The 13,341-nt window shown below is 37.3% G+C and overlaps 1 protein-coding gene across 1 annotated transcript in view; it reads left to right on the forward strand.

Moving 5' to 3' along the window:
- Window positions 1-7,624, forward strand: part of LOC130105728 (tetratricopeptide repeat protein 39B) — a 35,362-nt gene extending 27,738 nt beyond the window's left edge. Inside the window, exons 16-18 of the mRNA XM_056271862.1 lie at window positions 2,363-2,480; window positions 3,076-3,192; window positions 7,205-7,624. Of these exons, the coding sequence (XP_056127837.1) occupies window positions 2,363-2,480; window positions 3,076-3,192; window positions 7,205-7,301 (332 nt within the window). The 3' untranslated portion in view covers window positions 7,302-7,624. The remainder of the gene's footprint in view (window positions 1-2,362; window positions 2,481-3,075; window positions 3,193-7,204) is intronic.
- Window positions 7,625-13,341: the final 5,717 nt, after the last annotated feature.

A 13,341-nucleotide genomic window follows, 5' to 3' on the forward strand; every position in this document is an offset into this window, starting at 1 on the left:
GGTGTGTTCCAACTACAGGGGGATCACACTCCTCAGCCTCCCCGGGAAAGTCTATGCAAGGGTACTGGAGAGGAGAATACGGCCGATAGTGGAACCTCGGATTCAGGAGGAACAGTGCGGCCATGGTCCTCAGTTGGAAAAGGGTGGCTTACCCACTTCAGGTTGGTGGAGAGTTCCTGCCTCAAGTGGAGGAGTTTAAGTATCTTGGGGTTTTGTTCACAAGTGAGGGAAGGATGGAACGGGAGATTGACAGACGGATCGGTGCAGCTTCTGCAGTAATGCGGTCGATGTACCGGTCTGTGGTGAAGAAGGAGCTGAGCTGCAAGGCGAAGCTCTGGATTTACCGGTCAATCTACATTCCTACTCTCACCTATGGTCATGAGCTGTGGGTCATGACTGAAAGGACAAGATCCCAGATACAGGCGGCCGAAATGAGCTTTCTCCGCAGGGTGGCTGGGCGATCCCTTAGAGATAGGGTGTGGAGCTCGGTCACTCGGGAGGAGCTCAGAGTAGATCCGCTGCTCCTCCACATCGAGAGGGCCAGCTGAGGTGGCTCGGGCATCTGTTCTGGACGCCTCCTGGATGCCTTCCCGGGAAGGTGTTCCGGGCACGTCCCAACGGGAGGAGGTCCCGGGGAAGACCTAGGACACGCTGGAGGGATTATGTCTCCTGGCTGGCATGGGAACGCCTCGGTGTCCCCCCGGAAGAGCTGGAGGAAGTGTCTAGAGAGAGGGAAGTCTGGGCGTCTCTGCTTAGACTGCTGCCCCGTGACCCGGCCCCGGATAAGCGGAAGAAGATGGATGGATGGCGTGTTCCTGTTTATAAATGTAGCATAGGGCGAAAAACTCTGTTTCTCCTCCAACTTCAAAATCACCATCGATCGTCCGACATTGTTGTTTTACCTTTTTTTTTTTTTTTTTTTTTTTTTTTTTTTTTTTTTTTTGTAAATTGCATTTGACGTTCATTTTGTAAACACTAGGTCTGTACTTCCAGTTACGTCACTCGTGACCTTTCAACCTGATTACGTAATGTGTCTCGCATCACAGCTAGTGCAAGACGAGCATTTGTGGTTAAAAGTATATAAATGTTTATTCTCCGCTGGTTTGTCTAGATCAGACTCTTATTCCTCGGCTGGATCGTGTCGAGACTTTGAAGCTGCACTGAAACTCACATCTGGACTTTCAACCCGTTGGACCCCATTGAAGTCCTTATAATATTACAGAATTGATTAATTGAGGTCTGGATAAATTTAAAACCTTATTTGTCAATAGCTTGTTTTCATATGACGTCACGCCACTGCGTTGCCATGGCGCGAAATGCAAATGGAGGGCAGGAAGTGATTTGCTGTATTTAGAAAGCACTATAACAAACTCAAAATGCCTATGTTTTGCGTCGTTTATGGTTACTTAAATCGATCAAACCACGAGGAGTTTTTATCGTGTACCAAAAGTTGTTGTTCATAAGGGGGAAAAATGCAAGAAATTGACCGAAAAACTCCGTAAAAACGGCTTGCAAACCTACGGCCAGAGCTGCCAACTCTCACGCATTGGCCGTGAGACACCCGCATTTGATTGGTTTCACACGCTCACACGCCACACTCCCGATTTCTCACGCTGAAGTGTCAACCCGGCCGGTCAAATGCCTGAAAGATGAGTTTATCTACAGATGTACCTGTTGAGCCACTCGTGATCGACTAGTTATACCGCAAATTCGTTAAAAATCTCCCGCAATCTAGAGCGAGCGTGCATGGGAGACAGAGATTGTGCTCCAAACCGCGTAGAGCGAGCGAGAGACCTTACGTGGGCATAGATAGAGCATTCACCTACCCGTGTGTGCAGTGATCACTTCATCAAATGTGAGTTTGGCTATGTTTGTGTAATGTGTAACGTTTCCGAACTTTGTAAAGTCAAAGTATGTCTGTAAGACGAGGTAGTTGCTGATATCTACCGCCTCGATGGCAGGAAAATCTTTCAATTCAGTTGAAAATCGCTCCTCTTCATAACGTAAGGATCACGTCCAACATATGTTTGATTTTTTGTTTATATCTTTCTCTTGTAATAGCTGTAAAGTAGTACAGTACGGACTTTCCTCCATCTCGTCCATTGCGCTCTTCACTCCCTGCCCTCCATCTAAATTTGGCGCGTCATCATAATCACGTGACTGAAACCCAGCTATCCCTGAATTAGGTTTTTATGTAATGTTGTCCGTTTACATGCTCAAAATGATCCTATGTTATGAGTTATGAGTGAGTTGGCTCCTGGGAAAAAAAGATGAAATTGCAGTCAAAAGTGGTTTGTCAACATCAAACCTACACTCTTGATGCAGTGCCCACGAGAAACAAACGTGTGTGTGTGTGTTTCAGACCCGTCTGAGTTTCACCCTGATGACCAGTGTCTGGTGCAGATGTTAAAGGGTTTGTGTTTGAAACATTTGGGCAGATTACTGCAGGCCGAACTGTGCTTCACACAGGTGATCAGCAGGTAAACACACACTCTCGCACACTCACTCACACACTCACTCACACTCACACACTCACACAATCACACTTACACACGCTCACTCAGACTCTCTCTCTCTCTCTCTCTCTCTCTCTCTCTTACACACACACACACACTCTCACACAATCACACTCTCACTCACGCACGCACACACTCACACAAACACACACACTCTCACTCACACACACAATCAGATACACACTCTAACACACACTCACACACTTACTCACTGTAAAAGCATTGTGAAACGGTTGTGAAAATGTTTTATTATAGTACATTAGTTTGAGTTGTGATGTTGTATCCACACACAGCCTGGGTCTGCGTCAGCTTAATGACCACAGTATTTTGCCACTTATATTTAACTGTATAATAACATGAAACTATAATTTTATTTAAATTGAAACTTCACAACATGAAACTTATTTCGTCTGGTTTTATTTTCTTTATATTTATGTTACTTTCTTATAACAGATGACCTGTTATAAGATAAGATCTAGGCTGTTTAGAATGAGGAAGAGCGTTTGCAGTGTTTTGATGATGACTGGACGTGTGTGTGTGTGTGTGTGTGTGTTCGCAGTGAGAAACGCATCCGTTACGATCACTATCTGATCCCCTTCAGCCTGTTTGAGCTGGGTTTACTCTACAAGCAACAGGGCGATTACATCAAGGCCACGCGCTTCATCGAGGAAGCCAAGTGAGTCGGTTTCACATGACACACTGCAGAGTTCACTTCAGCGCTAATCAAACACACCTGATTAAGGGCCCTTTCACACCTAGCTTGTTTGGTCCGGACTTTCGGACTTTTCAGTTTGGTCCGAATCAAAATGACAGGTGTGAAACCTCCCCCGGACCACGGTCCGCACCAAACAGATGAAATTTGGTCCGACGAAAAGAGGTAGTCTCGGTCCGGATCAGACTGAACAAAGGTTTGGTTCGTTTCTAGTGTAAAAGCATTTCTGTACAGTTCGGACTTTCAGGAAGTTCCGGTGGTTCCCGCATAGCCGAAAAACAGAAGGTGGCAGGAAAAATGAGCCGTGGCACATGGGGAGAGGAGCAGACGAGGGTTTTAATTGAAGTTTGGTCTGATGACATAATAAGAAGTCAACTTGCAGTCTTCTCCTCCTTTCCTGCCGGCGACGATGAAATGTTCGCACGACGAGGACGTTCATTTGGCGAATTTGATCTAGCCTTGTGTATAGTTGGTGCTGCAGGTAATTATACCATACAAATAACAATATAGTTGCAAAGATATGCGTCTGTTCATTCATGTTGTCAAAGTTACCCGCCGAATTGACAACGCGCTGACGTCACACACACGTCCATTTACAAACCAATCAATGTCGAGATGCAGCCCACATAGATGATGACGACAGGACGCACGTGTGTCACGTAAAGTTCTCTAGTGCGCCCACATAATTGCAGTGTGAAACCAAACCAAAACTTTCTGAAAGTTTAAAATGTATCAAAACGTGAACTTTGTGTGGACCTTGGTGCGGACTTTCAGGTGTGAAAACGCCCTGAGACAATCAAGTGCTTCAAGCTTACTTTAAAACCACAGGTGTGTGTGTGTGTGTGTGTTTGAGCAGGGCTCTGCAGGACTGTATGTGTGCATCTCCTCTGAAGTCGATTACAACTCCAAGCTTAAAGATTTAAATATTTGTTTGGTCCTATTAAGAGATTTAAATATCGGTCGGTTTTGTTCCGTTAAGAGATTTTAATATCGTTCGGTTAACACATTTAAATATCGGTCGGTTTTGTTCTATTACGAGATTTAAATATCGGTCGGTTTTGTTCTATTACGAGATTTAAATATCGGTCGGTTTTGTTCTATTACGAGATTTAAATCTCGGTCGGTTTTCTTATATTACGAGATTTAAATATCGGTCGGTTTTGTTCTATTACGAGATTTAAATATCGGTCGGTTTTGTTCTATTACGAGATTTAAATATCGGTCGGTTTTGTTATATTCGAGATTTAAATATCGGTCGGTTTTGTTATATTCGATATTTAAATATCGGTCGGTTTTGTTATATTTGAGATTTAAATATCGGTCGGTTTTGTTCTATTACGAGAATTAAATGTTGGTCGGTTTTGTTCTATTACGAGATTTAAATATCGGTCGGTTTTGTTATATTCGAGATTTAAATATCGGTCGGTTTTGTTCTATTACGAGAATTAAATGTCGGTCGCTTTTGTTCTATTGCGAGATTTAAATGTTGGTCGGTTTTGTTCTATTACGAGAATTAAATGTTGGTCGGTTTTGTTTTATTACGAGAATTAAATATCGGTCGGTTTTGTTCTATTACGAGAATTAAATGTCGGTCGTTTTTGTTCTATTACGAGAATTAAATATCGGTCGGTTTTGTTCTATTACGAGAATTAAATGTCGGTCGGTTTTGTTTATTACGGTAATAAAATATCGGTCGCTTTTGTTCTATTACGAGATTTAAATGTCGGTCGGTTTTCTTATATTACGAGAATTAAATGTCGGTCGGTTTTGTTTTATTACGAGAATTAAATATCGGTCGCTTTTGTTTTATTACGAGATTTAAATGTTGGTCGGTTTTGTTTTATTACGAGAATTAAATATCGGTCGGTTTTCTTATATTACGAGAATTAAATGTCGGTCGGTTTTGTTTATTACGGTAATAAAATATCGGTCGCTTTTGTTCCATTACGAGATTTAATTGTTGGTCGGTTTTGTTCCATTACGAGAATTAAATGTTGGTCGGTTTTGTTCTATTACGAGATTTAAATATCGGTCGGTTTTCCTATATTACGAGATTTAAATGTCGGTCGCTTTTGTTCTATTACGAGATTTAAATGTCGGTCGGTTTTGTTCTATTACGAGAATTAAATGTCGGTCGTTTTTGTTCTATTACGAGAATTAAAAATCGGTCTGTTTTCTTATATTACGAGAATTAAATGTCGGTCGGTTTTCTTATATTACGAGATTTAAATGTCGGTCGGTTTTGTTTATTACGAGAATTAAATATCGGTCGGTTTTGTTCTATTACGAGATTTAAATGTCAGTCGGTTTTGTTCTATTACGAGATTTAAATGTCGGTCGGTTTTCTTATATTACGAGAATTAAATGTCGGTCGGTTTTGTTCTATTACGAGAATTAAATGTTGGTCGGTTTTGTTCTATTACGAGATTTAAATATTGGTCGGTTTTCTTATAGTACGAGAATTAAATGTCGGTCGCTTTTGTTCTATTACGAGATTTAAATGTTGGTCGGTTTTGTTATATTACGACATTTAAATATTGGTCGGTTTTCTTATATTACGAGAATTAAATGTCGGTCGGTTTTGTTCTATTACGAGTTTTAAATATCGGTCACTTTTGTTCTATTACGAGATTTAAATCTCGGTCGGTTTTGTTCTATTACGAGATTTAAATGTCGGTCGCTTTTGTTCTATTACGAGATTTAAATGTCGGTCGCTTTTGTTCTATTACGAGATTTAAATATCGGTCGGTTTTGTTCTATTACGAGATTTAAATGTCGGTCGGTTTTGTTCTATTACGAGATTTAAATGTAGGTCGGTTTTGTTCTATTACGAGATTTAAATGTCGGTCGCTTTTGTTCTATTACGAGATTTAAATCTTGGTCGCTTTTGTTCTATTACGAGATTTAAATGTCGGTCGGTTTTGTTCTATTACGAGAATTAAATGTCGGTCGTTTTTGTTCTATTACGAGAATTAAAAATCGGTCGGTTTTCTTATATTACGAGAATTAAATGTCGGTCGGTTTTCTTATATTACGAGATTTAAATGTCGGTCGGTTTTGTTTATTACGAGAATTAAATATCGGTCGGTTTTGTTCTATTACGAGATTTAAATGTCAGTCGGTTTTGTTCTATTACGAGATTTAAATGTCGGTCGGTTTTCTTATATTACGAGAATTAAATGTCGGTCGGTTTTGTTCTATTACGAGAATTAAATGTTGGTCGGTTTTGTTCTATTACGAGATTTAAATATTGGTCGGTTTTCTTATAGTACGAGAATTAAATGTCGGTCGCTTTTGTTCTATTACGAGATTTAAATGTTGGTCGGTTTTGTTATATTACGACATTTAAATATCGGTCGGTTTTCTTATATTACGAGAATTAAATGTCGGTCGGTTTTGTTCTATTACGAGTTTTAAATATCGGTCACTTTTGTTCTATTACGAGATTTAAATCTCGGTCGGTTTTGTTCTATTACGAGATTTAAATGTCGGTCGCTTTTGTTCTATTACGAGATTTAAATGTCGGTCGCTTTTGTTCTATTACGAGATTTAAATATCGGTCGGTTTTGTTCTATTACGAGATTTAAATGTCGGTCGGTTTTGTTCTATTACGAGATTTAAATGTAGGTCGGTTTTGTTCTATTACGAGATTTAAATGTCGGTCGCTTTTGTTCTATTACGAGATTTAAATCTTGGTCGCTTTTGTTCTATTACGAGATTTAAATTTCGGTCGGTTTTGTAAATGAGAGTAGGTAAACATATCTCAGGAAGCATCAATGAAAATATGATCGTTTGTTATAAGTAAAAAAAAAAGCTGGTTGTCAAAGAGTCTGAGTTTATCAAATTGAATGAATAGTCATTTAAGCTAAATAAATAATTTGTCCTTACTGTGGTTGAAAATGACATATAATGGTAAAGATTTAATGATTTCATTGATACTGAATGTGGTCGGAGTTGATTGTGTGTGTGTTTGTAGGTTGAATTATAAAGATTATTCGATGGAGTCGCGACTTCACTTCCGCATCCACGCGGCTCTCAGCAGTCTGAAGGGTTCTCCCACGAACTCCCCGTGATGAAGGACGATCCGCACCAGCGTGACATGAAGAGACAAGCACATCACGAGCAGCTGTAGCCACATGTAGAGAAGCGCTTCACAGAACATCTCCAGCCAAAGCCACTGTTCTGACATCATCACTATCATACGTGTTCCTCATAGTCTGCCTCGTTAAATACAGTCTACGTTTGATCAGCCAATCAAACGGCTGAACGATCAGACAGCAGCGGCTTTAATGAATGTAACGTTTTACTTTAAAGACCAAATATGTGTGTGTCCGCTTGTGTGTCTTTCAGTGTGTGCCTCTGTGTGTGTGTGTGTGTTTCACCATGTGTCTTTACAGTGTGTTTCTGCATGGCCTGTCCACTGTCCTACAAGTTTAGACTTGATGCTCCAAGCAATTCATAAAAAATCATTTGAAAGCAATAATAAACAGCGAACAATCATGCTGAGAACTATAATATATTGTGCAATAAATATTGTCTTTTTTTTTTTAGGGTTTGTTTTGTGGTTCACTTTTAATGTAATTCTAATGTTTTTAGGGGTTGGTCATATGTAGCGTTGTGTGTGTGTGTGTGCATGGTCTTGTTTTGATGTTTAATAAGTTGTATAAAAATCAAATACAGTTTATCCCATTTTACAAGTATAATTGTTTTTTGTTTCCTTTATAATTCATAGGGCTGTGCGATTAATCAGAATCGTAATAAAATCACGATGTGAGCAGAAAGATTTCTCCGCATAATTTACTATTATAACTATAAGTACATGTGACGTGTAATAAGACACTGTAAAATAAACTGCTACCAATTTTATTTTAATTCTTTGCAAAAACAGGCAGTTATGGCACCAAAATTGTAGATCCCAGTGAAAATGCACAATTCTCTATTCCAATTTTAATACCACAGCTGAAAATACTATAACTAATATACATTTAAAACATTTAGAGTAGTTTTCAGGTAGAGACACTGAATAAAGTAATCAAATGTAAAATAACACTGCATATAATCTTCACTGTATAAATTAAACATGTTAATCCTTATTAAAGTTATACAGAAGTTATTCATTCAAGAGTAGTGAGTGATTATTTCAGAGATTTAACATTAAAAACACTGACAGGAATATTAGTGCTGTCACTTTAAGACTGAAAGCACAGATCCAGTATACTGATGCACTGCTTTTATTTCTCTACTGTTTATGTTCACTTAAGACTTAACCGACTGTTTACAATAACTCGTCAAGACTTTCTTTTTTTTTTTTTACATAATTTTGAGTGAATTTGTCTGTTCAAGCGCAAGATGATCTGAAAGAGCTCAGGATGCGCACAGAAACTTTTGTCTTTTAAATTATGTAATGTTAAACAGCCTTTGTTTTGTTGTATTGCTGTCTAGTTCTTATGACTATCACTCAACTGTATGGTGTCCTTGAGTGTTTTGAAAGGCACCTTTAAATAAAATTTATTATTATTATTATAATTTATTATTCTTGTGCTTGAATAATTAAATTGGCAAGGCTTAAACTTTCGTGAGGAGCGTCCCAAGCGTCATTACGTTCAAGATCTCACAACATTGCATTGTAAGAATTCATAAAAGTGTTCAATGGAGATTTCATATACTCGCCAACACGGGATTCTACTTGCATTTGGTGTGTTAATTTTAGGCCCTTATCTGCACAGAACCCTTTATTGTAGTGAAAATCCTTTATTGTTTTGTGAAAAGAATATCTTTTTGACTTTTTTTTAGAATGCACATGTATGGAAGCTTGTATCCGCCACTGAATAAAAAAATAAAATAAAATAATTGCGACTTTTTATCTCACAATTGCGATATGAAGTCAGAATTGTGAGAAATAAAGTCGCAATTGCGAGATATAAAGTCGTAATTCCGAGAAATAAAGTTGCAACTGCGAGATATGAAGTCGGAATTGTGAGAAATAAAGTCGCAATTGCGAGATATAAAGTCGCAATTATGAGAATTAAAGTCGCAATTGCGAGATATGAAGTCGGAATTGTGAGAAATAAAGTCGCAATTGCGAGATATAAAGTCGCAATTATGAGAAATAAAGTCGCAATTGCGAGATATGAAGTCGGAATTGTGAGAAATAAAGTCGCAATTGCGAGATATAAAGTTGCAATTCTGAGAAATAAAGTCGCAATTGCGAGATATGAAGTCGGAATTGTGAGAAATAAAGTCGCAATTGCGAGATATAAAGTTGCAATTCTGAGAAATAAAGTCGCAATTGCGAGATATGAAGTCGGAATTGTGAGAAATAAAGTCGCAATTGCGAGATATAAAGTTGCAATTATGAGAAATAAAGTCGCAATTGCGAGATATGAAGTCGGAATTGTGAGAAATAAAGTCGCAATTGCGAGATATAAAGTTGCAATTCTGAGAAATAAAGTCGCAATTGCGAGATATAAAGTCGCAATTATGAGAAATAAAGTCGCAATTGCGAGAGAAAAAAGACAGAATTGCGACTTTTTATCTCACAATTCTGACTTTTTTTCTCACAATTGCGAGTTTACATCTCGCAATTCTGACTTTATAACATAATTTCGACTTTATATCACGCAATTCTGACTTTATAACATAATTTCGACTTTATATCACGCAATTCTGACTTTATAACACGCAATTTCGACTTTATATCACGCAATTCTGACTTTATAACACGCAATTTCGACTTTATATCTCGCAATTCTGACTTTATAACACATAATTTCGACTTTATATCACGCAATTCTGACTTTATAACACATAATTTCGACTTTATATCACGCAATTCTGACTTTATAACACATAATTTCGACTTTATATCACGCAATTCTGACTTTAATATTTAGCAATTCTGACTTTATAACACGCAATTGCGATTTTATATCACGCAATTATGACTTTATATCTCGCAATTCTGTGAAATAAAGTCAGAATTGCGAGATGTAAACTCGCAATTGTGAGAAAAAAGTTGCAATTACCTTTTTTATTTTTCATTCTGTGGCGGAAACAATTCCATACACATGTGTATGAGATGCGAGAGCAATGGTCAAACACATCCGTCTAGCGCGTTTACACAGAGAAACAATCACTAGAGCCCATAATACAGTATTGGCGAACTGCACACCATCCGGAAATGGCCGACGCCATTGTAGCCAATAAAGCCATGATGCAGACAACAAGTGTGTTTGTGTAAGAAAATATTGGTTCAAAATCGTGATTGAAATTGAAACCAATACTGATTTAAAAAAGTGTGGTAGGGCTAGTATATTTTTTCGTTAATTCTGTAGTAATTCTCATAAATGACTCGTCCGTCCGCATCGCGATAATACCTGTCTTTCTTTATAGTAAAAGTTGATGTTTTCTGGCTGATTGATTAGGCTACCATTTGTATAACCACACAGTTTTACCACAAATACCATGGTCTAACTATGGCGTAGCAAAACCATGTTTAATTTGTGGTTTAACTATAGCAATGTTGTTTATTTGTTGTAAAACAACGTTAATTTTCGTAATCCGACATATGAATCTTAAAGGTCGTGCCGATTTTTGATTAGGAGCTTCAAACTAAACCACGTTTCCTTATTGTGTAAAATCATTGTGCTTAAATGCTCATTAAACAAGCACTTAATTATAATTTGAAAGAACTTCCTTCTCCCCTAATTCTTTAATTTCTCTCTCTCTCTCTCTCTCTCTCTCTCTCTCTCTCTCTCTCTCTCTCTCTCTCTCTCTCTCTCTCTCTCTCTCTCTCTCTCTCTCTCTCTCTCTCTCTCTCTCTCTCTCTCTTTGTCTTCAATTTACTTAGCCTACTTACTACTGTTGGGAATGGCATGTAGGCTACATTGTGTTGTGATAATTGTAGTTTTGATTGAAAAAAATTAAATTACGAATTCCTTAGTTTCTGATAATGTTCTACGGACTATTAAAAAAATTGTCAATTAAAAAACGGCTTTACACTCCAATAAAGTCTTGTTTTTATAGATATCTAATAATCTATTAAACGTCAATATTTAAACATTTACTTGAGCAGCAATGTGAATATAATGTGATTGTGAATATAACTATCTTAAATCAACACTTTAATATGCGCCTATACATGTTGCCTATATTATTAAATACATATATGTACAAATATAGCCTATAGCCTAAAGTTAATTGCAAAGTTCCATCTTAATTTGGACTCGGAGATGCTTGATTTCATCATCTAGTCCAGCTAACAGGATTATCATTCTCAAAATGTTGCTTTCAAAACGTGAACACAAAAACTTTATTTATGCATCGTTCATTGAGCGTTTTTTTTTTTTCTTCTTAAATGTTTAAGTTATATTTAATTGTTTCAGAACATTCAAAAGTAACATAATGTTTCCAAATATAAAATGGAGGTTTCCCTTGACGTTTATAAAACTGGATGTGTTGAACGTCCAGGGAACATTCAGAAAAGTGTTCTTAACTGAAAGGGAACGTTAGCTGAATGTGTTTGTGTTGTTAGCTGGGAACATGTTTTATAAGAGCTTATATAACTACACACACTTACACAATCAACCACTCTAATCAAACGCATAGATTTATGGATATTCCGCTCACGTGACCGGCGGCTGTGTTTGGACAGATGATCATTCGGGAAGGATTGGAATGCTTTGTTTTTGTTGTTTTATTTCTGATCTGTGTTTTTAAGGTTCCTCTTCAGTGTTATCATCTGTTCATAAGTCTTTCTATTCCTGCTGTTTAGTTTGTAATGTTTAAGTTCAAAAGAAACGTGTTTTTTCTGCAATAGGCCTATATCTGTTCAGCTTTCAGTCATTTACACCAATAAACTATAAGAATTTGTTACAAATGACAGATGTTTGTCATTTTACATGTGGAATAAAGCTTTAGTTAATAACTTTATGAAGCAGATCCTCACAACATAGTCTAAGTTAAAAAAAAAGTATTACGTTTAATTAGGCCTATTATAAAAATGCACTACAAAATATTTAGTGGTTCAGGGAAAGTCTGTTTTTTTAGTTTGTTTTTTTAGTTTGGAAAATCTGTCAAATAATCAACATTTGGTGGTTGGTTTTATATTAAGCTTTCCAGTTGTAGTGGTTGGAAACTTTTATGAATTAATTTAGCATTTGTAAGATTCATTAAAAGTGTATATCATTCTGAAGATCTGATGTATCAAACTCTGTTCAAGAAATTCACTGGATTGAGGTTAAGAGTCATTCTAGGAAACACTATCAGAAATTCAACCATAGCATTCATGTCATTAACAAACATATGAATATGAATTACTTATTTCTGACTCTTTGAATACACAATTTAGCTGTTTTAATAGTTTAAATATGTCAGCACTTTGAGATCTCCTCAGTCCAGAGAGATAGGTTTTGTTTGAGACTCTGATTGAAATGCAAGTTAATAATTAAACAAACAAACTCAATGAATGTTTATTTACTGTCCTTCTGAACCTCGGGTTTCCGATAAGTTCAGCGCTTATTTATTTTATGAAACTGTAAAAAACATGCATGCCTCTGTTACTTCCGGTGGTTTATATTGAGAAATACGGTTGCATTTCTGTGCAAATAACATCATTGTGTAATCGATGAATGTTCCTCTAGATATTCACAGTGATAGGCTACTGTAAACACCAAAATGTTACCAAAACCAGAAAATGTTTCTTGATCATCAGATCCTCATATTAGAGTGATTTCTGAAGGATCATGTGACACTGAAGACTGGAGTAATGATGCTGAAACTCAGCTTTGATCACAGGAATAAATTACACTTTACTGTATATTCACATAGAACACAGCTGATTTAATTATTATATATAGGCTAATATTAATATATTTAATTTATTTTAAAATGTAATAATGCACTTTAGTACACAAAAACCAACCCGTCACGGCATTGACCCCTATAACATATAGCCTAATCGCTGAGATGTGCACATCATTGTAGTGTAAATAAGCGAGTTGGTCAAAGAGCAGAGCAGAGCCAGAGCAGAGCCAGATCTGCAGGAGTCATGACGGTCCTCGCTGCACTCCTCGTGTGTCTCCTCTTCCACACCGCCGTGAGTTTCTGTTTCTT

Source organism: Rhinichthys klamathensis, unplaced genomic scaffold (assembly GCF_029890125.1).
Source record: "Rhinichthys klamathensis goyatoka isolate OS25496 unplaced genomic scaffold, OSU_Roscu_1.1 h1tg000326l_1, whole genome shotgun sequence".
NCBI lineage: Eukaryota > Metazoa > Chordata > Actinopteri > Cypriniformes > Leuciscidae > Rhinichthys > Rhinichthys klamathensis.